Source organism: Lithobates pipiens, unplaced genomic scaffold (assembly GCF_037356315.1).
Source record: "Lithobates pipiens isolate NorthernLeopardFrog02 unplaced genomic scaffold, aLitPip1_a1.2 Scaffold_25, whole genome shotgun sequence".
In the NCBI taxonomy this organism is placed as follows: Eukaryota; Metazoa; Chordata; class Amphibia; order Anura; family Ranidae; genus Lithobates; species Lithobates pipiens.
This window is the reverse complement of record NW_027507787.1, coordinates 86438445-86464611: the sequence shown is the minus strand read 5'-3', so window position 1 is coordinate 86464611 and position 26167 is coordinate 86438445. Positions and strand designations below refer to the sequence as shown.

General features: G+C 45.0%; 1 protein-coding gene across 1 annotated transcript in view; it reads right to left on the bottom strand.

The window, feature by feature from the left end:
* The window catches only part of LOC143929907 (membrane-spanning 4-domains subfamily A member 5-like), a 142598-nt gene that overhangs the window by 37577 nt on the left and 78854 nt on the right, over positions 1-26167 (bottom strand). Inside the window, exons 2-5 of the mRNA XM_077453845.1 lie at positions 24336-24649; positions 7646-7756; positions 5885-5941; positions 3820-3978 (exon numbers count right to left, since the gene is read on the bottom strand). Of these exons, the coding sequence (XP_077309971.1) occupies positions 3820-3978; positions 5885-5941; positions 7646-7756; positions 24336-24649 (641 nt within the window). The remainder of the gene's footprint in view (positions 1-3819; positions 3979-5884; positions 5942-7645; positions 7757-24335; positions 24650-26167) is intronic.

Genomic DNA, 26167 nt, shown 5'->3' with positions numbered 1-26167 from the left:
TTTTCTTTTTTTCTCTTTGGTTGTGTGTACCTCTCAATCTCTCTTTTCTAGCAAGTATTAATTTTATTTTTTTTGTTGCTCTGTACTGGTGGGTGGCACCTCCCAGGGGCTCGGGGGAACACCAGGGTTATCACCTGCACCGATGGTTATATTGCCCCCAATAGGACGGTCTCAAGAAGGGAGACCTTTAATTCCGCAGGTAGGCGGGAAAGAGGTGAAATTCAGGGGTGGGCAGTATACTCACCCAGGGAGGGATCCCCGATTAGTGGGGGGTATTTGGGTAAAATAAGTACATCCAGAGATGGACCGATTTGGTGATCTGTCTAATTTTAAAATAAATTTGGGGAAATCACTCATGATGCCAATTCATGTTCCTAGTAAGATGAGATCCTATATACAATCAAATTTCCCCTTTATCTGGAGTCCAGAATCATTGATATATTTGGGAAAACATATAACACATAATTTAAAAAAATTATACAAACTAAATTATGACCCCCTATTAAAAAAAGTTATAAAAGACCTACAGAGTTGGAAGGGCCTTTCTCTGACGTGGTTTGGAAGAGTGAATGTTATTAAAATGAATGTGCTGCCAAGAATTATTTATGTATTATCAACAGTACCTGTGTCACTCCCACTGTCCTTTTTTAGGCAGGTGAGAAAGGCCCTTACAAACTTTGTGTGGAGGAATAAAAACCCTAGGGTGTCGTATGACACACTAAGGAGACCAAAACTGGAGGTAGGGCTTGGATTACCAGATATAAATATATATTATAAAGCGGTGGCTCTAGTAAGAATAATGAATTGGCGTCATGATTCTTCAAATAGAATATGGGTGAACTTAGAAAAAACAATAGCAGGTAGGAAGCTAGAGGGGGCCCCGTGGATACCAACTACGAATAGAGGGTTTTCAGAGTGGATATCACCATTAACTAAGTCAACATTATATATATGGGATAAGTTGAATGTTCAGGGCAAGTTTGCCCCTATGATATCCCCTCTAACACCAATAGAAGGATACCCTTGGTTCTGTCCAGGGGAAGATGGGAGGAATTTAGGGAGTTGGAATAGAGAGGGAGGGGCCACATGTGCTAGAATAGCCCCAAAGGGTGTGGTGGTACCCATAACAGAATTGATATCGACATGGGGGATATTCCAATGGCCACTTGGAGGTATTTTCAAATAACAGATTTTTTTAATAAAAGGAAAAATATGATGAGGCCACTGGATTCGTTTACCACGTTTGAATCATGGTGTATAAATAATCCTGAGGCTAAACATGTATTATCTAGGATGTATAAACTGATACTTAAGACGATGAACATGGCAATACCTTATTATATAAGAGAATGGGAGAGAGAAATTGGGCAGAAGTTTACGACAGCACAAATACAAAGGATGATAAAAGTAACACATGGCTCCTCTATTAGCTCCCAAACTCAGGAGATGGCATATACATTTTTAATTAGATGGTATCATACCCCAGCACGTTTAATACAGATGTTTTCGAAAGCGGATGCAAGATGCTGGAGGGGATGTGTGCAGAAAGGCACATATCTCCTTTTTTGGTGGAAGTGCCCTAAGATTAAAAAATTCTGGGAGGCAGTGGCCCCGTGGATCAAGAGGTTGACTCTGAAGCCCATAGAATTTTTGATTGATCACTTTCTGTTCCACGGGATGCCATTAGCAAGTAAAGTCTATAAAAGAAGCATCACACCGCATCTATTGAACGCAGCTAAGGTACTGATACCTAGGTTATGGAAGCAGACCAAAGGCCCTACAGTATTAGAATGGAAAAAGGAAGTATATAGAATAATGGAAGCTGAGAAATGGTTACACATGATCAGAAATAAACAAGATGAGTTTAATGATATTTGGGAAGGTTGGAAAGAGTACTCAACGGAGATAAAATAGGGAGAGGGGGGAGGGGGGATAGGGAAAGAGAGAACTATTACAATTAAAATGTGGGTTCGTTTTTCTTTTCTTTTTTTTGGATGTACATAGGTAAAGGAATAAAGAAAATGGAAAGAATGTATATTGAATTGTATTAATTGGTTGTTGTAATTAATTGATATGATTAAAGAAAAAAAGAAAAAAAAGAAAACATGGGCACCAGTCACTTTGAAAGCAAACAAAAGAGATTTATCGTCTCTTAGCAAGAACTGAGGGAGAGAGGGTTTAGGGCCAGGACACCCCTAGGCAGATGCAATAGCAATTGGCAGACTCTGAGACAAAAGAATACGCAGACAGCTATACAGGTAGAGGGCCTTTAAGCTGGATGCAGCAACTGTATTTGTAGAACTTCTGTCTCCTATAGCAACTGAACTTTTAACAGTCAATAGAGATCCGTACATGTAACTCACAGTAACCCGTTAGATTTTTTCTCACATCTCAGTATCATACTGTAGATCTTCACTCACTGAGCTCCCGGTCTCTCACTAGACCACAAGATCCCAGTATTCACTGGATCCCCTGAACTCTTCCACAGCTAACGCCCTGTATTCTCCTCAAGTGCCACACCTGATAACCTGCCGGGTCCCTGGCTTGGCACTCTGCTGAAGCTTTCCCACTTGTTCACCATCCCCGGGTAGTAAATAAGTCTCCTCTGGTACTTCTTCAGACTTCAATAACTGGCCTCTGATAACCGGAGTGGTTGTCCCTTAATGGCGACTGTGTCTCCTTTATCTCTGACCTTGATCCTCCTCACTTGCCTCTGGTAACAGGATTGGTTGCCCCATGTGGCAACTACTTCTCCCTCACTGCTGGCAACAATGTGGTTCCCCCTCCGGTTGAACCTTTGCAATTCGGTTGAGCTCCCGGCTGAAAGCCCCAACCCTGTGCTGCTTCTCTCATATGTGGATAGGTTTCAGACAGCCTAGCAGTCAGGTGCTCCCGGGATAGGCCTCGGGCTTCTGGCCTAGCAACCCAGAACCACGTAACACACATCCACCCAGACAGCCATCCAGGTGGCACAGAACCCCCGATCACCTGACTCCTCCCGAACAAATAGGCGCTCCCAGCAGGCTAAGGGACCAAAGAGACCCCTGCCAATTGGCTGAGTCAACCTATTTACTCCTAGTCTGGATTCCCTATGCCCTTATCATTCTACTGCCACAGGCTACCTAGTGACAGAAAAAAGAGGTGCATCAAATTCAGAGTTAGGGAAAAGGCCAGGGAATCCCCTATCAATCAGCCAGGCTAGTTACCATCTAGTAATCTAAATTCATTAGCAACCCTGCCTAATATCAGGGTGCTACATATTGTTCGCAAGTTATTAGCGCGGAAATCTTTTGTTTATGTTTTTACACGTGTTCTGTTGTGTGATTGCCAGCTGCTTTTTTGATTATTTGTCACTACTTTTCACCTGCGCAATTACTACATTTCGTTTTCCATACTACCTTTCTGTCATCCCCCTCCCCATCAATGACACCCCCACTCGCAGCCACCACCACTTTCCCCGTCCACTGCATTCCCACTCACAGCCACCTTTTCACCACCCTATCTCATAACCAGAACACCATCTCCCCATCCACTGCTACTGCACTCACGGCCACCATTCCACCACCCTCATCCCCATCCTCCACACCCAACTCACAGACACCTTTCCACCAACCCCCTCCCCATCCACCACGCCCCCAATTACAGACACTAAAACAATGGTTTTATACTATTTATAATATACTCAAATTTGCCCATTTTTGAACAGGCACACTTTTGCAACAATAGAATAACACACATCTTTAGTGATTAATGTATTATATAAATGGAAAGTTTTTTTTTTATATACTTTATTTCTTTAATTACCAAAATAATACTTACAAGTTTCTGTTGGCATAGATAGTACTCAGTATACCTAGTGTTATTATTAGAGTACTCGGAAACGTAGCACTGAATGATTAGAAAATCAACACTGTTTAGGATCACAGCTGTTATGCTGAAAATGGAGCTAATGATGTTCAGTCCCAGAGAGCCTCTGATCTGTAAAGAGAAAACAGGAAAAATAAACCAAATGATACAACAATAACATAAACAGCCCTATTCAAGTAATGTTTTCAAACTGTTATGTAGCCAGGGACACAGATGACTGCTGGAAGAGCGGGCTCTGTGCGTCTGTTGCCTCTCCCCTCCTTTCAGCAGACGTGGACAATCACATTTGTAGTGCTCTTCGCCTCCACAATTGTAGCAAGTCACTGAATCTGCCGACCATCCCCTCAAGTTCTCAACTGAATCATGATGGGGTCTAAGAACTGAGCTTCCCTTAAAACCTGTCTCATCTGGACTTCATCTACTGTGCAGCAATCGATGCATCAACAGCTGCTCAATAAAAGTATAATCTTGGCAAAACACCTCTGTATTCAGACAGTTTCTCCCCCTCATTCTGATAGGTATGTTAAAACTGGTATATGATGTTTGAAGCCTTTTCTGTTCTCTCAAACACATCTTGAAGGATACTTAAATAATCATAGGTGGTACAGTCTGGTTTGTTGAGCTTTAGGTTCCGAATAGCTATTGAGGCAGGCCCCCCTTAAGCCCTTGGTGATCCTCTGCTTATTCTGGGTCTCAGAAATATTATTTAGGGTTTGCATCCCTTGCTCCAACCACTCCATCACCGGCAACCACTGGTTCATTGCTTGAGAAGACCCTCCGTTTCCAGTACCCGGACCCAGTGTAAGTTGTGCTACTCTTCTGGCAGTTTGCCATGAACTCTCCCAGAGCGGCAATGAATTCTGGCCCCATCATGGCCAAAGGTGCTGGCAAAGCAGTTCCTTCTGTTGGAGTTGCTTGGCTTAAACTCTCTTAGCTGGTAAGTGGCACTCTCAGCTGAACCAGATGAGCTTCAACATCATCAGTCAGATGTAGATTAGCCCTCTGGAAACAGTTAGGGATTCCACTCCTCCGCTCTAGAAGTACATACTGTAAGAGCAAGAGGCATCTAGATCTGCTTTCATGTCCAGTATGTACATTCATTGGTCAGGAACTAGTGTCACCACTGCTTGTCAGATCAACCCAGGTGTCTCCGGAAATGTTGACCACCGTGTTTGACTCCCGAAGGCCATTTTTCACAACGTGTGATATTGCTTTTTTTTTTCAAAACTATGCACGTTTTTGTGACCTTTTACAGTATTGTAAATTTAACCTTCTATCCCCCCTGATTGAATTTGTGAAGTGGAAGGAAAATGATAAATGGTTTTCAAATTGTTTTACAATTATGCACCACTTTGTTTTGGTCTCTCACATAATATCCCAATAAAATACATTTACGATTTTGGTTGTAACATGACAAAATGTGGAAAATTCCAAGGGGTATAAATACTTTTTCAAGGCCCTGCATTTACCAGGATCTAGAGGGTAAAGCCTTTACCTGTGATAATGCTACTTCATGGCCCCAGCCGGGAACAGTGGACTGTTCCAGTGTGCCTTTGCCTGTACTCATACTGCTTCATAGTCCCCAGCCATGAACTGTGGACTGTCCCAGTGTGCCTTTACCTGTGCTCATACTACTTCATGGTCCCCAGCCATGAACCGTGAGCCTATACAGTATAGTGCTACAGCTGCTAAGCAAGAAGTGTCCCCTGCTAGCAATACTCTAAGACTGATTACTGATCCAGAGTGAATGGACAGTTGTTGCTGTGTGCCTGGCTGCCTCTGCACTGTTTGAGAAAGAGCCTTTCTAATCGAAAGCCGCTTCTTCAGGGGTAGCGCTACATGGACAGTCAGGAGCTGCTTTTTTTTTTTTTTTTGCTTTTGCATTTGCTGCTTGAAATTCACTGTAACTAGTGGTATTCAATCAGTCTAGCTCAGCTATATAATCATTTTTTTTAATTTTTGGAAAACATTTATATACACCTGATAGCAATGTTACTAAATGGAAACAAAAACTCACCAAGCAAATATTGGGTTTTGTCTGAGCTGCAAGTGTCAGAGATCCGGCAATTATGTACTGCAAAAAATAAATAAAATAATAAGCAAGAACACAACTGCACATTATTATAAAACATTACAAACATTTGTGCAAACTGAAGATGTCACAGTTTTTTTAGAGAAATTCCTTTATTGTCAGCGCCATCTAGTGGCCAAAATGCAGTCTAGTTTTCGGAAATACCTCAACGAGAAAACTATGCTGCATTTTGGACATTAGATGGAGCGCATGATACAGGTATCAATCTCTTTAAAAATATATGGTGGCATTTCGTTCAGTTTGCACGAATGCAGACGGTAGAACACCGACAATGAGGACCAGTAAGTAAAGCCATAGCCCCCAACTGTCCCTGATTTGGAGAAATGTCCCTCTGTCCCTCATTCCTACTCAATTGTCCCTCATTTTGGTCTGAGCTATATAGATGTATATAAAATGCACTTTTTATCTATCAAAAAGGGTTTCCAGCACAAAACCTTTAATCTGATTTATAAATTGCTGCCATTGTAAATTCCAAAAGCCAATATAAAAGAATAGTAGTGGTAAAAAAAGCACTTGTGGGTTTAACCAATCTTGTTTTTTTTGTACAATTCCCCTTTAAGGGGTGTGACAAGGGGTGTGTCCTATGCCTGCATACTTTTGCTGATAGGTGTCCCTCATTCCCATCTCAAAAAGTTGGGAGGTGTGGTAAAGCCTTAAAGGTAGATGTCAAAACTGATAGCACTTGGCACTTTCTCCTAACAGGGGGTCCCAGAATAAAGTCTACAAGATCTGTGCGCAGAGTATCTGTTTGCCGTGGCCTGCAGCAAAGCCAGATGAGCGGGCGGGGGGCGAGCTGCCAAAAAGCCAACCGATGGAATCGAGAGCACTAGAAGCGTTGTCACTGAGGCTGCTGGTTCTCAGTGTGCACCCTGTGTTTGTGTCAAGATAGAGGTCCTACTGCTGTATAGTGGGGTAGCATGGGGGGGGGGGGTGATAGGCAACACTTTTAAATCAAGGTTCACACATGAACGGTGCAGCTGTTCAGCGGTTCAGCTGTGATTTCTACATACAGTTCAAATGCAAGTCTTCAGAGCCGGCAGCCACTGACCTCTTTACCAATAGCTGATTTTTAAGGAGCAGGCTGAGAAGCCGTCTGCCACATCCTTAAATAACTGATGTCTTGGAACCCGCTGAAAGCTGAATGAAGAAAAATAAAAATAAATTGCCTCCAATGAAAAATTAAGAAAAAAAATGGCTTGGGGCCTCCCCAATCTATTACCAGACCCCTAGGTCTAGTATGGATTTTAGGTGAAAAATCCCCTTTTTGGATTTTAGGGTGTACTCACTTTTGTGAGATACTGTGTGTGTGTGTATATATATATATATATATATATATATATATATATATATATATATATATATATATATATATATATATATATTATTACTAATCCAACTTTTCACTTATGACTATCTTAAGTGGAACTCCAGTCAAGTTTCTTTTTGGATAGCATAGGCAAGGGTTGGACCTTTTTGCTATTCTTTTTGTCTTTGTTGTTATTGAGGAAGATTTAAATCTCATTTTCTGTCCAAGTATTCGAATGGCAGTGCTCAACAACATCTTATGCTGATTCAAACTTTTCCAGCTACATTGGTGAAAGTTAATCATTGGTGAAACTGCAGGCTGATGCTTTTTTTGCACCCAGTTATTACACATCACAAACAGCAAATTGTAAAGGTACTTACAAACACTGGGCCCCAAAAAGGAATGCCACTTAAAAAAGTGGTAGAAAGGGCAATGAAGACCAATGAAATGCCGAGACCAATCTCCAAGATGGCTGCCACAATGACCAGAATCTGAAGTGAAAAAGAACAAGGCTTAATCGATTACGAATATAGTAAATGATTAGTTGTCGATTAATTGATTAATCGGCCAGTAACATAATGGGGTTAAAAATAAATAAAAAACTAAAATAAGCCATTTATAGTACAAAAAGAGCAAATAATCGCTACTGTAAATAATACTTTCACAGTTCTACATTAAAAAAATGAACCCCAGTAGCAATTATCTGCTTTTTTGTACTATAAAGGGCTAATTTTAGTTTTTTTAACCCGATTATGTTACTAAATGTCTTAGGCCTTAGGATTCCCACCTATGGAGGTTTAGTGCTTTTTGCATTTTGCAGATTTGCACTACAGAACGTGTTCCATAAGAAACCATGTTAAATGGACTGTAGTGCAAATCTGCAAAATGCAAAAAGCACAAAAAATGCATAGGCATGAATCAAGCCTTAGACCTGGTTCACATCTATGTTTTTTTTGTGCTTTTTGCAGAAATGCATACAGTTCATTTACATGGTTTCCTATGGGACACGTTCACATCAAGGCTTTTTTCAGCCGCTGTGTATTTGGAAAGGGTCAGGGTATATATACATTTTATCTCTCCTCTAATAGTATATACAGTATATCTCTTCTCTAATAGAATATACAGTATATCTCTCCTCTAATAGCATATACTAAGGTGACCAGATTTTTAAAATTAAATCCGGGACATTTTTTTTTTTTTACTGGTAATGGCTCCAATCAGCGACACTCTGCCCATCGCCGCTGCCGCCGCTGGCCTCGCAGCCTGTCAAGTCTTAGCACTTGTACACACAGTTGGAGATTCCGACAACCAAACCCGTCTGAGTTATTCCGACGGATTAATTCCGGAAGAGGTCCGGAAGTGATGTTGCATACACACGGTTGGACTAAGTTGTCGGAAAATTTGATTGTGCGTAATGTGATGACGTTATTTCGTTAGGACAGGACTACGTTCAGGCTAGTAGCCAATAGCTTTGGTCTAGGAATTTGATCTGAGCATGCGTGGCACTTTGTCCGTCGGAGTAGGCTACACATGATCGGAGTATGTCCGATCGGAGCATTTTGTCGGAAAATATTTCCGGCAAGTTGGAAAAGTTGGTCAGTTGTACAGGACTTAAGCCGCGTACACACGGGCGGACTGTCTGGCCAACTAAGTCCGTCAGACAATCCGACAGACAGTCCGTCCTACTTTTGAATGAACGGACTTGACCACACACGATGCACAGACAGTCCGTTGAAAGCTTGCGCGATGACATGTACAGCACGTACGACGGGACTAGAAATACGACGTCCAATACACTGCAATGCAACCTTCGGCCGTGTAAATCCTTTCTGAGCATGCGCCATACTTAGTCCGTCCAACTTGCCTACTCACGAGCGGACTGTCCGCTGAAACCAAAGTTGGACGGACAATATTACGGAAATTCCGAAAGACTTAGTCTGCCAGACTGTCCGCTGAAAAAGTCCGCTGAAGCCCACACACGAGCGGACTGTCCGCTGAAACACGTTTCAGCGGACTAAGTTGGACAGACAGTCCGCCCGTGTGTACGTGGCCTAAGAAGGAACAACGATATGTCTCCTCCCCCAGTGGGTCCCATCCCCTCAGTTAGAACACACTTAGGGAATACACATTTAACCCCTTGATCGCCCTCTAGTGTTAACCCCTTCCCTGCCAGTGACATTAACACAGTAATCAGTGCATTTTTGGAGCACTGATCGCTGTATAAATGTCAATGGTCCCAAAAATGTGTCAAAAGTGTCCAATCTGTCTGCCGCAATGTTGCAGTACCGCTAAAAAGAACAGATCACCGCTATTACTATTAAAAAAATAATAATAAAAATGCCATAAATCTTTCCCATAGTTTGGTTTGCCTAAAAGTTATAGCGTCTACAATCTCTCATATATATATATATATATATATATATATATATATATATATATATATATATATATATATATACCAAAAATATGTAGAAGAATATATATTGGCCTAAACTGAGGAAGAATTTTTTTTTAATATATTATAGCAAAAAGTACATTTAAAAAAAAAAAAAAAAAAATCTAAATTGTTTATAACACGAAAAATAAAAACAGCAGAGATGATCGAATACCACCAAAAGAAAGCACTATTTGTGGTTTAAAAAAGTACGGCAATTTTGTTTGGGTACAGCATTGCACGACCAGACATTAAAAAAAACTTCTGTGTGCAGCAGCCCCCCTAATCCTTGCTTGAGCCCTTGATCTAGCAATGTGCACGAGACCCTTGGCTGTCTGGGACTCTCCCTCTTGATTGGCTGAGACACAGCAGCAGTGCCATTAACTCCCGCTGCTGTTAATCAAACTCAGCCAATGAGGAGAGAGAGAGAGGGCAGGGCTGGACCCCAGCTCTGTATCTGAATGGACACACAGAGCAGTGGCTCAGCTCTGGTGCTCCCATAGTAAGCTGCTTGCTGTGAGGGCATTCGCCAGAAGGGAGGAATGAGGAGCGGCAACGAGAGTAGGATTCCCACCTTTTCTTCAAGTCAAACCCGAACACTTTAGCGGTGCACAGCAATTTTTTTTATAGTATAAACTATACATATATTTTGCTACTAAAAAACATTTCCAGTCATATTAAGTTAATAACAAGAGTCCCCCTTTACATCAGAGTCCACAGAGTTCCCCTTTAAGTCTGCACTCGCAGAGTTCCCATTCACTGTCAGGGGGGACTCTGCAGACTCTGATGTAAAGGAGAACTCTGTGGTTGTAAACCCTTACAACACACTTTGACCTACAGGTAAGCCTAGATTAAGGCTTACCTGTAGGTCCAAGAAATATCTCCTAAACCTACACGGTTTAGGAGATATTTGCCTGAAGACAGGCACCGCTGTCTACGGCACATGCGCCGTAGACAGCAGTGCGCAGGCACACTGAGCGCGGCATCTTCAATGACGGAGATGCAGCGCACGTCGGCTACCATGCGCATGTGCGGGAGTGACGTCATCGCGGCTTCGCCGAATGACAGCGGCGGAGCTGCGAGACCCCACCGAGAAGATGGATGCGCCGGACTACAGGGGACAGCGGTGACTTCGCTGGCTCCTGTGTCAGGTAAGCGACACATAATGGACTACTATGCGATGCGATGCATAGTAGTCCATTATGCTTTGCCTTTGCAGGGAATGAAAGAGGAAGTAAACCCATCAGGGTTTATTTCCTCTTTAAGGGGAAACACTGAGAACTTTGATGTACAGAGATGACTCTGATGTAAGGGGAAACACTGTGGCCTCTGATTTAAAGGGGAACTCTGATGTAAGGGGTGCTCTGAGAACCCTGATTTGCCTTAGTGTACTCACACAGAGGCAAGAGAGAGAAGGGGGGAGACTTCAGTCACAGACAGATGGATGGATGGATGGTGAGCTCACTTGGCAGTCAGCACCTCTCATCCAGATGGATCTGAGGCTGCTGGGAAGCCATAGTCCAGTCTAAATAATGTGTCCGGGTTTCAGACAGTCTGAAACCTGGACGAATAATTCCAAACCCGAACTGTCCGGGTGAATCCTGGACAGGTGGCAACCCTAAACGAGAGACCCGAGAAGAGGAAGATCCAGGCTGCTCTGTGCAAATCCAACTACACAGAGGAGGTAAGTATAACATGTTTGTTATTTTTAAAGAAGAGAAAAAAACAAGACTTTATCACTAGTGATGGACGAACTTCCGACGGGACGTTTCGCGAACGCGAAACGCGAACGGGCACAAACGTTCGCGAAAACGACCGTTCGCCGCGGGCTCCATTGACTTCAATGGGAGGCGAATTTCGCAAACCTTTAGGTCGAATTTGCGGCCACGGGGTAATTATTAGGGGGTAGCACGTAGTCCCACCACCTGGACAATAGCATAATACATGTATGAGGTGAATTTGGGATCGATAACTACAAGCATTTTTTTTTTATTTGGGAAATTGTTCTGACAATTCAGGACTATGGAGCTAATGAAGGCAATGGAGGAGAGGGAAGGTCAGGGACCAGGGTAGGCAAACAAGAGGGTGCAGGAGATACAGAGCACTGACAGCAGCACCGTAATACAGAGCACTGACATCAGCACCGTGACATACAGCGCTGACAGCAGCTCCGTGACATACAGCGCTGACAGCAGCTCCGTGACATACAGCGCTGACAGCAGCTCCGTGACATACAGCGCTGACAGCAGCTCCGTGACATACAGCGCTGACAGCAGCTCCGTGACATACAGCGCTGACAGCAGCACCGTGACATACAGCGCTGACAGCAGCTCCGTGACATACAGCGCTGACAGCAGCTCCGTGACATACAGCGCTGACAGCAGCTCCGTGACATACAGCACTGACAGCAGCTCCGTGACATACAGCGCTGACAGCAGCTCCGTGACATACAGCGCTGACAGCAGCACCGTGACATACAGCGCTGACAGCAGCTCCGTGACATACAGCGCTGACAGCAGCTCCGTGACATACAGCGCTGACAGCAGCTCCGTGACATACAGCACTGACAGCAGCTCCGTGACATACAGCGCTGACAGCAGCTCCGTGACATACAGCGCTGACAGCAGCACCGTGACATACAGCGCTGACAGCAGCTCCGTGACATACAGCGCTGACAGCAGCTCCGTGACATACAGCGCTGACAGCAGCTCCGTGACATACAGCGCTGACAGCAGCTCCGTGACATACAGCGCTGACAGCAGCTCCGTGACATACAGCGCTGACAGCAGCTCCGTGACATACAGCGCTGACAGCAGCTCCGTGACATACAGCGCTGACAGCAGCACCGTAAGCAGCCCCAGGAGGAAGTCAGCACAGCACAGGGATGGTGTGATCCCCTCATAATAAGAACCCCCAGGAGGAAGTCAGCACAGCACAGGGATGGTGGGAGCCCCTCATAATAAGAACACCCAGGAGGAAGTCAGCACAGCACAGGGATGGTGGGAACCCCTCATAATAAGCAGCCCCAGTAGAAATATGACACCGCTCAACCTCTTCAAAGAGGAGGGTAGGGGCATATAGTACGGTGTGCTTTTTTGGGTCAGGGAAGTGAGCCAAATGAATTAAGAAGGTCTGTGTGCTTGATTCCAAAAATTGTTTATAGACATATACATGGTCTACTGATCACATGTGTTGAATTCCTCCGAGATCCATGCCTCATTCATTTTTAGAAATGTGAGGTAGTTAACACTGTGGTGAGCTAGGCGAGTACGCTTATCGGTCACAATCCCCCCTGCTGCGCTGAACGTCCTTTCGGACAGGACACTGGATGAGGGGCAAGCCAACAGTTCGATTGCAAATTGGGCAAGCTCTGGCCAGAGGTCAAGCCTGCCCACCCAGTAGTCTAGGGGTTCATCACTCCTCAGAGCGTCCACATCGGCCGTTAACCCAATGTAGTCGGACACCTGACGGTCTAGGCGTTCCCTGATGCTGGATCCGGATGACACCTGTCGATGGGTCGGCTGAAAGAATGACCTCATATCCGAAGTCACCAACACATCTTCAAACCGGCCTCTTCTTGCAGGCGCTGTTGGATTGGTACCCGCAAATCCTTCTCTGGGAGTGGGAATTGCTCCTCTGCCAGCGCACGCAAAAGCAGAATGCAGCATTTCTCGAAGCAAGGCCTGGAAGTGCTGCATTCTGACAGCCCTCTGCGACGGCGGTAACATTTCCGCCATTTTGTGTTTGTACCGGGGGTCTAAGTACGTTGCCACCCAGTACTGGTCCTTGACCCTCATGCTTTTTATACGGGGGTCCCTATTAAAACACTGGAGCATGAAGGCCCCCATTTGCACTAAAGTGGAAGCGGTGTGGTGGCCTGGCTCCTGCTCATCATCCAGGATAATGTCGTCCTCTTCATTCTCCTCTCCCCATCCTCGCACAACAGGGATCCCAGAAAGGTTTAAAGCATGCTCTTCTTGCTCCTGCTCATCCGCCCCGGCACCATCCTCCTCTGACTCCTCATCAGACTCCTGTTGTTGACTTGTCTCAGATAGAGTAGCCCCCCCTGGGAATTCATCCAGCATTGCGACTTCCTCATCTTCCCGCTCCTGCTCCTCCACAGCCTGATCAATGACACGACGCAATGCACGCTCCAGAAAGAAGGCATAAGGTACCATGTCACTGATGGCGCCATGGCTGCGACTGACCAGTTTGGTGATCTCCTCAAATGGCCGCAGAAGTCTGCATGTGTCGCGCATGAGCAGCCACTGGCGCGGTGAAAAAAAACCCAGCTCCCCAGAACCGTTTCTTTCGCAGAGTTCATACAGGTAGACGTTAACTGCACGTTTCTGCTGGAGCAGCCTATCAAGCATATAGAAGGTTGAGTTCCATCGCGTCGGGCAATCGCAAATAAGACGTCTGACCGGCAGATGGTGTCGCCGCTGAATGTCAGCAAGGCGAGCCATGGCCGTGTAAGATCTTCTGAAATGGGCCGAGATTTTCCTTGCCTGCCGCAAGATGTCCTGGACCCCAGGGTATTTGACAAGGAATCGCTGCACGACCAAGTTTAAGACGTGTGCCATGCACGGCACGTGCGTGATTTTGCCCTGTTTCAATGCGCTAAGCAGATTGGCACCGTTGTCACACACCACTTTACCAACTGTCAAATTGAGCGGTGTTAGCCACTCATCTGCCTGTGAACGCAAAGCTGAAAGGAGTGCCGGGCCAGTGTGGCTCTTTGCTTCCAGGCACAACAGACGCAGCACGGCATGGCAACGTCTCACCTGGCATGTGGAATAGGTTCTGGGGAGCTTGGGCGGTGCAGTGGAAGAGACGCTAGCAGCGGAAAAGGAGGAGGCAGCTGAGGAGGAGAGGGAGGAGGATGGAGTAGGAGGAGGAGAAGAAGAGTCAGGCCTGCATGCAATCCGTGGCGGTAAAACCAAATCTACACGGGTGCCACGGGTTACATGCTTGACGGCCGTCAGAAGGTTCACCCAGTGGGCAGTAAAACTGATATACCTTCCCTGCCCGTGTTTGCTAGACCACGTGTCTGTGGTCAGATGTATCTTGGCACCGACACTGTGTGCCAGAGATACATTCACTTGCCGCTGAACATGGCCATATAGCTCTGGGATGCCCTTCTCTGAGAAATACTTCCTTCCTGGGACCTTCCATTGTGGTGTTCCAATGGCCACAAATTTGCGAAAGGCCTCCGAGTCCACCAGTTTATATGGCAGTAGTTGGCGGGCTATGAGTTCTGACAAGCCAGCCGCCAACCGTTGGGCAAGAGGGTTATCCGGCGTCATCATTTTTTTACGCTCAAACATTAGGCCCACGGAAGCCTGCCTTTTTGCAGAAAAATGTGAGCTTGGCGTGATGGAAGGTGGAGTGGAGGACAATTGTGAGGAGAGAGGAGAAGGAGAAGTAGAAGACGAGGCTGGACGGTGAGAGCCTGCAGTGTGGCTTTGTGTGTTCCGTTGCTCCCACTGGGCTCGGTGATGGCTGCTCATGTGCCTTCTTAAGGCGGTCGTCCCTAGGTGAGTATTGGGCTTACCGCGACTAACGCGTTGACTGCAAAGATTGCAGATGGCAACGCTATTGTCAGCAGCGGACACGTTAAAAAAAGCCCACACTGCGGAGCCATGTGCCGGTGTCCTGGGAGCGCCAGATGTGACCGTACATGGTCGATGACTCGCTCCTGATACATTTGCAGTCTGCTTTGTCCCTGCTGTGCAATGTAAGTCATTGCTGCTTCTCCTCCCTATCTGCTGGTCCATATCTCCCTCTGAACTCCCCTCCTCTTCCTCTCTTGTGGGCACCCACGTGACATCACTAGACACGTCATCATCAACGTCACCTTCCCCACCGCTATAAGTAGAGATCTCGGAGTAGGCAGCAACACCGGGGACCAACCTCCTCCTTGGGCTGATCTGGGTACTGGCGTCAGACTGCTGAGTAGCGCTTGTTGCTACCTCCTCTTCCTGATCCAATACCAAGAGTGGCTGCGCATCAGAAATGTCCTCTTGATATGGATCGGAAAATAATTCCAGTGACTCAAGCGGAAGGTATGTGGTGGTGGTGGTGGTGGTCGTGTTGTTGGTGGTAGTGTCTTTGGGGGTGCACATAGCAGAGAGTGAAGAAGAGGGTGCAGATCGAGAGGATGAGGAGGGTGCAGAAGAGTAAGGCTGAGCGAGCCACTCAACCAAGTCTGGTGCATCCTTTAAAGTAATTGAACGCACCTTCTGCAACTTCCCACTTTGGCTCAAGCCTGTTGCTCCTGCCCTACCCCTACCACCCCTGCGGAAGGGCCTGCCTCTTCCTCTGCATGTCATTTTTTAAATGACCCTGTGACAAAACTCTTAGTCCCTATACCGCTGAAGGACTGCTGCAGTATAGGTGAGCGGTCAGCAGTGGTGCACGTCAACCCTATCTATTGTGGACCTATAGCGGTCCTTACAGAACAGCAGACTGTACCGCACTCAAGCCTATGTACCGTAGCACCCTATACCAAGTTACCAGTCCTTATAAGAACTTTTGTGGACCAAGCAGGTTGTGTATTAGTGTTTAGCAGACTGTACGTCAGTCCCTATACCGCTGAAGGACTGCTGCAGTATAGGGCAGCGGTCAGCAGTGGTGCACGTCAACCCTATCTATTGTGGACCGATAGCGGTCCTTACAGAACAGCAGACTGTACCGCACTCAAGCCTATGTACCGTAGCACCCTATACCAAGTTACCAGTCCTTATAAGAACTTTTGTGGAACAAGCAGGTTGTGTGTTAGTGATTAGCAGACTGTACGTCAGTCCCTATACCAATGAAGGACTGCTGCAGTATAGGGCAGCGGTCAGCAGTAGTGCACGGCAACCCTATGTATTGTGGACCGATAGCGGTCCTTACAGAACAGCAGACTGTAACGCACTCAGGCCTATGCACCGTAGCACCCTATACCAAGTTACCAGTCCTTATAAGAACTTTTGTGGACCAAGCAGGTTGTGTGTTAGTGATTAGCAGACTGTACGTCAGTCCCTATACCAATGAAGGACTGCTGCAGTATAGGGCAGCGGTCAGCAGTAGTGCACGGCAACCCTATGTATTGTGGACCGATAGCGGTCCTTACAGAACAGCAGACTGTAACGCACTCAGGCCTATGTACCGTAGCACCCTATACCAAGTTACCAGTCCTTATAAGAACTTTTGTGGACCAAGCAGGTTGTGTGTTAGTGATTAGCAGACTGTACGTCAGTCCCTATACCAATGAAGGACTGCTGCAGTATAGGGCAGCGGTCAGCAGTAGTGCACGGCAACCCTATGTATTGTGGACCGATAGCGGTCCTTACAGAACAGCAGACTGTAACGCACTCAGGCCTATGTACCGTAGCACCCTATACCAAGTTACCAGTCCTTATAAGAACTTTTGTGGACCAAGCAGGTTGTGTGTTAGTGATTAGCAGACTGTACGTCAGTCCCTATACCAATGAAGGACTGCTGCAGTATAGGGCAGCGGTCAGCAGTAGTGCACGGCAACCCTATGTATTGTGGACCGATAGCGGTCCTTACAGAACAGCAGACTGTAACGCACTCAGGCCTATGTACCGTAGCACCCTATACCAAGTTACCAGTCCTTATAAGAACTTTTGTGGACCAAGCAGGTTGTGTGTTAGTGTTTAGCAGACTGTGCGTCAGTCCCTATACCGCTGAAGGACTGCTGCAGTATAGGGCAGCGGTCAGCAGTAGTGCACGGCAACCCTATGTATTGTGGACCGATAGCGGTCCTTACAGAACAGCAGACTGTAACGCACTCAGGCCTATGTACCGTAGCACCCTATACCAAGTTACCAGTCCTTATAAGAACTTTTGTGGACCAAGCAGGTTGTGTGTTAGTGTTTAGCAGACTGTGCGTCAGTCCCTATACCGCTGAAGGACTGCTGCAGTATAGGGCAGCGGTCAGCAGTAGTGCACGGCAACCCTATGTATTGTGGACCGATAGCGGTCCTTACAGAACAGCAGACTGTAACGCACTCAGGCCTATGTACCGTAGCACCCTATACCAAGTTACCAGTCCTTATAAGAACTTTTGTGGACCAAGCAGGTTGTGTGTTAGTGATTAGCAGACTGTACGTCAGTCCCTATACCAATGAAGGACTGCTGCAGTATAGGGCAGCGGTCAGCAGTAGTGCACGGCAACCCTATGTATTGTGGACCGATAGCGGTCCTTACAGAACAGCAGACTGTAACGCACTCAGGCCTATGTACCGTAGCACCCTATACCAAGTTACCAGTCCTTATAAGAACTTTTGTGGACCAAGCAGGTTGTGTGTTAGTGATTAGCAGACTGTACGTCAGTCCCTATACCAATGAAGGACTGCTGCAGTATAGGGCAGCGGTCAGCAGTAGTGCACGGCAACCCTATGTATTGTGGACCGATAGCGGTCCTTACAGAACAGCAGACTGTAACGCACTCAGGCCTATGTACCGTAGCACCCTATACCAAGTTACCAGTCCTTATAAGAACTTTTGTGGACCAAGCAGGTTGTGTATTAGTGTTTAGCAGACTGTGCGTCAGTCCCTATACCGCTGAAGGACTGCTGCAGTATAGGGCAGCGGTCAGCAGTAGTGCACGGCAACCCTATCTATTGTGGACCGATAGCGGTCCTTACAGAACAGCAGACTGTACCGCACCCAAGCCTATGTACCGTAGCACCCTAGACAGACCAAGTTACCAGTCCTTATAAGAACTTTTGTGGAACAAGTGAGTTGTGAATGATTAGCAGACTGCAGCAGAAGGGCAGCAGTCAAGTATAATATTCTTTCTATATTTGGAAGAAAGAATATTATACGTGTACAAGCCTATTACCGTACCACTGATACCAGTCCTGAAAAGAACCTTTGTGGAACTAATAGTAACAGCAAGTCTTTAAAATTATCCTCACTGCCTGACACACTGCTTCCTGCCTGTCCCTATACAAATTGGCAAAAAAGAGTAGGCTGGAACGATTAGCTGGAACAGCTCTTTTGTGGACCTGATAGTAACAGCTAATGATGATGATGATGATGATGATGAAGAAAGACTAATCTGGCTGAGCTGTCCCTAAAATAGCAGCATACAGCGCTCTGTCCCTTTATCTAAACTGACAAAAGAAACTCAGGCTGCTGACCTAACACCTATACCAGTCCTGAAAAGAACTTTTGTGTACCAAATAGCTAGCGTTTTCTCTGTCCCTACTCCACACAGGATCCTTTCCCTACAGTGACAGAAGAAAGAATGTAAAATGGCCACCGGATCGGGTGTATTTATAGGTTAGGGGGAATGTCCAAGTGTCCATGAGCTGTCATGTCTCAATTGGTTGTCCTGTAACACATGATAAACGTGTCACGAAAGGTTAAAGTTCTTGTATACATTAAACACGTAAGTCCGCCGGGGCGAACGACGGAAAAAGGCGTTCGAACCCGCGGACGGCGAAAGTCGGAAATTCGCCGCGAAACGACCGCCGGGCGAACCGTTCGGCCATCACTATTTATCACTTTAACCACTTCAGCACCAGATGATTTACCCCTCTTCCTGTCCAGGTTATTTTATGCTATACGGCACTGTGTTGCTTTAACTCACAATTGCATGGTTGTGGGATGGTGTGCCCAAGTATTGATGTCCTTTTTTTCCCCACAAATAGATCTTTTTGGTCATCTCTACGGTTTTCATTTTTTGTGCTATAAACAAAGAATGACCATCAATTTTGAAAAAAAACAACTATATTTTTACTTTCTGCTCTAAAAGACATCAAAAAAATCGAATTTCTTCATCGATTTAGCCCAGTATGTATTCTACTACATATTTTTGGTAAAAAAATCTCACTAAGCGTATATATTGGTTGTAGACACTAATTTTTGCGCAAACCACACCATTGGATATTTTTTTCTCTACTAGTAATGGCAGTGATCAGCGACTTATAATGGAACTGCGATATTGCAGACAAATCGAACACCTGACACTTTTTTGGGGACCAGTGACACTAATACAGGGATCAGTGCTAAAAATATGCACTGTCAATGTACTAATCACACTGGCTGAGAAGGGGTTAACATCGGAGCGATTAAAGGGTTAAATATGTTCATAGGGAGTGCTTGCTAACTGTGAGGGAGATGCTTTTACTACTTGAAAACATGGATCTGTGTTTCTGCTTCACAGGATCCATATCTTCTGTACTTTGACAAATTCCCAGTCTGCCTATGTAAAGGCAGACTGTCATTGCATGAGTACAGAATGATCTACGAGTCCCGGCGCACATCGGGCCCATGGGACTGATCGGCTCCCACTTTGTATATTCACAGCGCACATGAGTCAGTGGTGGTGCGCAATCGCAACCAAAACCCGGAAGTGCAGAATCAAGTATATTTGATTCTGCACAGAGCGGCAAACCTGTAGCAGTAAATCTGCTATGGGGCGGTTGGGAAGAGGTTAAGTATTTGTGAACATGGTGGGGTTGATTTATGAAGACTGGAGAGTGCAAAATCTGGTGCAGCTGTGCATGGTAGCCAGATTCTAAATTCAGCTTGTTCAATTAAACTTTGACTGAAAGAAAAAACCTCAAAGTTGACTAGTTTCTCAGATATTGCACTCTCCAGTTTTAGTAAATCAACCCCATTGCTACACAAGACAATACAATTTAAAGAAATAGGATTTTAACCACTAGGTCTCCACGCTATAGCCGAAAGACGGCTACAGCGCGGATGCCAATTGCCGGGAGGCCGTCCCTGGACGTCCTCCTGTTTACTTCCCTTGGACACAGCCAGTCACAGATCGCTGTAAATGGCCAATTACAGCGCGATTTGAGTGTGCAATGAGAGATGATCTCATATGTAAACATATGAGATCATCTCTCATCGCCGGCTCTCCCTCCTCAGACAGAGACAGCGTGTGAGGAGGAGAGACGAATGGCTGCAGCGGTTAGTGAAAAAATAAATAAGGAAAATAAAGTGCCCACAGTACGTCGGTGCCATCTGTTCCCACTGCCACCTGTCAGTGCCATCTGTCCCCATTGCCCCCTGTCCCCAGTGCCACATATAAGTGCCATCTGTCATCAGTGCCACATCAGTGTCACATGTCATCAGTGCCACGTATTAGTGCCATCTGTCATCAGTGCCATCTGTTATCAGTGTCACGTGTCATCAGTGCCACGTATCAGTGCCATCTGTCATCAGTGTCACGTGTCATCAGTGCCACGTATTAGTGTCATCTGTGCCATGTATTAGTGCCATCTGTCATCAGTACCACATATTAGTGCCATCTGTCATTAGTGTCACGTGTCATCAGTGCCACGTATTAGTGTCATCTGTGCCATGTATTAGTGCCATCTGTCATCAGTGCCACATATTAGTGCCATCTGTCATTAGTGTCACGTGTCATCAGTGCCACATTAGTGTCACATGTCATCAGTGCCACGTATCGGTGCCATCTGTCATCAGTGCCATGTCAGTGTCATTGTCCTGGTGCTAAAGGGCCTTCAAAAGTGTAATAGTTAGTCAACAAGTTAGAGAGGCCCAACATACAGGGAGCACTATTAGGTGTTCTAGGAGCATAAATTACACATCTATGTGGTCAGGTTGTGGAAAAATCCCACACATGTGGTATTGTAATACTCAGGAGGAGTAGCAGGATGTATTTTTGGGGTGTCATTTGTGGTATACACATGCCATGTGAGAGAAATAACCTATTAAGATTAAATCTTCATTTTGCAAAGAATTGTGGGGAAAAAATTATAACATCAAAAACCTCACCATGACTCCTACTAAATACCTTGGAATGTCTACTTTCAAAAAAGGGGTCATTTGGGGGGTATTTGTACTTTCCTGGCTTGTTCAGGTCGCAAGAAATGAGATAAGCCATCAGTACATCAGATGTGATCAATTTTTTATGATTTGCACCACAGCTTGTAGACTCTCTAACTTTCACAAAAAACAAATAATATCCACTAATTTGGGTTATTTTTACCAAAGATATGTAGCAGTATAAATTGTGGCCAAAATTTATGAAGAAAACTGTATAATTTGCTAAATTTTATCACAAAAAAATAAGAAAAATGTGTTTTTTTTTCAAACTTTTTGGTCTTTTTTCATGACCAGTGTAGCCTGAATGCTCTCTTCCCACTTTGTACCGCCCCATCTGGACATTCCTTAACCTTCACCCTTAACTTCCCACTTAAAGACAAGACCACACCTTTATTTGGAGTAAACTGGCCACAACAGCCTTTATTAACCACTTTCAGACCGGACCAATTTGCTGGTCAAAGACCAGACCACTTTTTGCGATTCGGCACTGCGTCGCTTTAACTGACAATTGCGCGGTCGGGCGACGTGGCTCCCAAACAAAATTGACGTCCTTTTTTTCCCACAAATAGAGCTCTCTTTTGGTGGTATTTGATCGCCCCTGCGGTTTTTATTTTTTGCGCTATAAACAAAAATAGAGCGACAATTTTGAAAAAAACGCATTATTTTTTACTTTTTGTTATAATAAATATCCCCCAAAAATATATAAAAAAACATTTTTTTCCCTCAGTTTAGGCCGATACGTATTCTTCTACATATTTTTGGTAAAAAAAAAATCGCAATAAGCGATTATTGATTGGTTTGCGCAAAAGTTATAGCGTTTACAAAATAGGGATAGTTTTATAGCATTTTTATTAATAATTTTTTATTATTTTTTTTTTTTTACTAGTAATGGCGGCGATCTGCGATTTTTATTGTGACTGCGACATTGTGGGGGACCCATCGGACATTTTTGACACATTTTTGGGACCATTGTCATTTATACAGTAATCACTGCTATATAAATGCAGTGATTCCTGTGTAAATGACACTGGCAGTGAAAGGGTTAACCAGTGGGTGGCAGTGTAGGGGTTAAGTGTTCCTAGGGGTGTGTTACTAACTGTGGGGGGGTTGGGCTTTCATTTAGTGTACACTGATCTCTGCTCCAATCACATGGAGCAGAGATCAGCGTCACTAGTTGCTAGGCAGAATGGAAAAATGTTGTTTACACAGCATTTCCTCCATTCGGCCGGTCCGTGAGACGATCCCGGGGATGCCCGCGGCGATCGAGTCCGCGGGTCCCGCGACCGGACTCACGGGGGTCCCGACCAGCGCGGGAGCACGCCGCCGGCGGCGCGTTTCCGATGGCAGGGCGGCATCGAATATTGGACGTACCTGTACGCCAATATGCCTGCCCGTGCCATTCTGTCGACGTACATCGTCGTGCGCTGGTCGGGAAGTGGTTAAACACGTCTTAAAACTCACTCCAACAAAATTTTTTATATATATATATATATATATATATATATATATATATATATATATATATATATATATATATATATATATATATATATATATATAAACATATTATAAACAACCCAAATATAAATAACATGCCCAGTCTGGTGATCTCTGACGGTGACCCAAACTTATACCAAACACCAAAGCACTGCGGTACCTCTGTATAACTTTTACCAAGGCCTCCACCTGTAACCGGTCGGAGACAACTTCCGTCAGTGCACCTACAAGTATTCCATCCACCGTTCAGGAATACACCAGAGGGGCCGATCTTTCGATGAGCCCCCCCACACCTTCAGACCATTTTCTGATTAACTGTCTACCGTCAGAAACCACCAGAAACACCGCCCCACAACCGCTAAAGCCCATCCACTGTCGTGACGGCCTGGAACTGAACACCTGAAAAAGAAAGAAACAACAAAAGGATCCCAGAAAAACACAACAACACCAGTTAAAACTAGGGAGGGAGGGTGGGAAGGCTGCCTCCTCTGTGATCTTCCTCCGCCGAATGCCTCACTAGCTCCGCCCCTGTCCTTTATATTGCTCCTCCCCTTCCTCCTTCAACCATACCAATGTACAGCTTTGCTTCACCCACCATTTTCCTCCTAGATCCTCAGTAACCCCTGTCATGCCAGCACGCCATTAACCCTTTCAGGCTCTATTCCGTGCTTCTCTTTTATAGCGCAAAAAATAAAAAACCCAGAGGTGATCAAATACCACCAAAAGAAAGCTCTATTTGTATGAAAAAAGGACAAAACAAAATTCATTTGGGTACAGTATTACATGACTGAGTAATTGTCATTCAAATTGTGAGAGCACCCAAAGCTGAAAATTGGTCTGGTCACAAGGAGGGTTTAAGTGCCCAGTTGTCAAGTGGTTAAGCGTACCCACTATTATTTTTGCAACAAACATTTTTAATTTACTTTTATTTATTTTTTCCATGGTCATGTGGCTGCGCAGCCACTCCCTCTATTATTTCCTCATAGTAAGTGGGCTGACTTCACATACAGATGGGAAGTACTTTCCCCATCTGTGTATTGGTTATGGGCAGCTGCAGATTGACAGCGAGGCACCTGTTGGGGGGCTAGGCAGGGGGCATGGTTATTAAATTAATTATTGAGATACAGGTATACTTGTGTGTCAAGACAGGGTCCTGTATCTACAAAGATCTACCTGTATCTCCATTTCTACTCTTCCCCTATACATCATATTGTCTAATACAAAAGGACAGGTACACGTTTAGATATGGTTCCCATAATTTCCTGGGCTCCTTGTATAACTAAACTGTCCACTTTATGGTCACCTTTAATACTCACACCCAGAGCCTTTGGTTTACCCTTCAGAAATGTTTGGAAAAAAGGTGCAGATGGGTCCTTATCTTGGGGTATGATGGCGGCCAGCTGCCATTGTGATGCCCCAGTGGGGTCATTCCAGGTCTGGGTTGTAGGAGGGCTGTAGTACGTGGGGGGTTGAGGCCTGACGTTCTGATAATAAGATGCTGCAGGCACATTTGACGCTGGAACTGCAGATCGAGCCCTGCTCATTAGAGTCTCATAAGATGGAGCCCTGGTCATTAGAGTCTCATAGATATGAGGATTGCCTTCACTCGCAGGAACTGACATCATGAAATCTAAAATAGAAGAAAGAGATTTAAAAAGTTAAAATCAGGGTTATGCACGCCTTCCCAAATAAATCAACACAACAGTGCTACAACCACCGTATTAGGAGAAGGATCCTAATATAAATATCATTTGATTTCTGGATACAGCAAAGAATTGTTGTATCCCCTGTAAGTCAAATCATTCTTTGAATGGCACAACTTAAGATGGACATTAACTGAGCGGTTGCCGGAAAATCGCTAGATTCCCCCATCAACACAGTCCGTGTTGATGGGGGAATCCTTCCCCTGGAGCCATTGTGTTCTCCAAGCGGGGGGAGCTGCTAGCAATAATCATATGTAAATTCGATCGGGCTGGATGTACCCGAGTTGATCAATCAATCAACTTAGGTACATTCAGCCTGCCCATACATGGTTTGAATCTCGGCCAGTTCAGCAGGGACCGGCCAAGACTCCAACAGTCTATGTCTGGCTTTGTATGGGGGGGGGATCTTCAAAAAGTTTTCTCACTTTTATATATATAATAGGGTTAAAAAGTGTGGAAACTTTATAAGGAACCCTCGTTTAATGAGATGAGGAGGGGAACAGGTGTTTGTAGTCCAAATCCAGGGCGTAGTCTTGGGTGACCTTACTGCTTTTCCATAGACACAGTACAGTTAGTGATAATTTTCATCCTAGGAAATATTAAATGTAAAAAAAAAAAAAAAAAAAAAAAAAAAAAGCTTTTAAAAAGAAAAACAGATGCATTCATCACATCTAAGCATCTGTAAATTGCAGTATTAAACTTTTTTTATTTTTGAGGTTAGAAACAAATACTGTATATACTATATTGTCAAAAATATTGTGACACCTGGCTTTAGAGCACTTTTACACTGGGGCGAAGCGTCAGCGGTAAAGCACCGCTGTTTTTATCTGTGTTTTTTCAGCCGCTAGCGGGGTGCTTTTAACCCCCGCTAGCGGCCGAAAAAGGGTTAAAAGCAGCGATGCTTCGGCGGCATTGTCCATTGATTTCAATGGGCAGGGGCGCTGTAGGAGCGGTGTATACAACACTCCTACAGCGCCTCAAAGATGCTGCTTGCAGGAATTTTTTTAGCATCCTGCCAGCGCACCAGAGAGGTACTTTACAGGCGATATTGAGATCTGAGATCCGGAGTGGTGAGTGGGCATAGCCCATGTTACAGTAAGGACACTTTTAGACATCATTCACACAGTTCAGCTGGTGGTACTTGTAGTCCCATAGAAGTTAAATCCTAGGTTATACTGAACACTGTAATGTGAACTGGGCATAGGTGTCTGCTTTCAGATTCCAGTAGTCATATTGGATAACATCTTTATGATTATAAAAGAAGGAAGTCATAATTCAACAAGGATGAGCCAAAGTTCTACCAAGTCTGTTACACTCTGTCATCCAGGATTACTTTACTTACAACATAAAGAGGCTAGCTGAAGATATTTGGATTTCAAGGAATACCTATTTTACATTTTTATCATCCTTTTTCCTCATCTGCCTTAATTGCATTGGACTGCTAA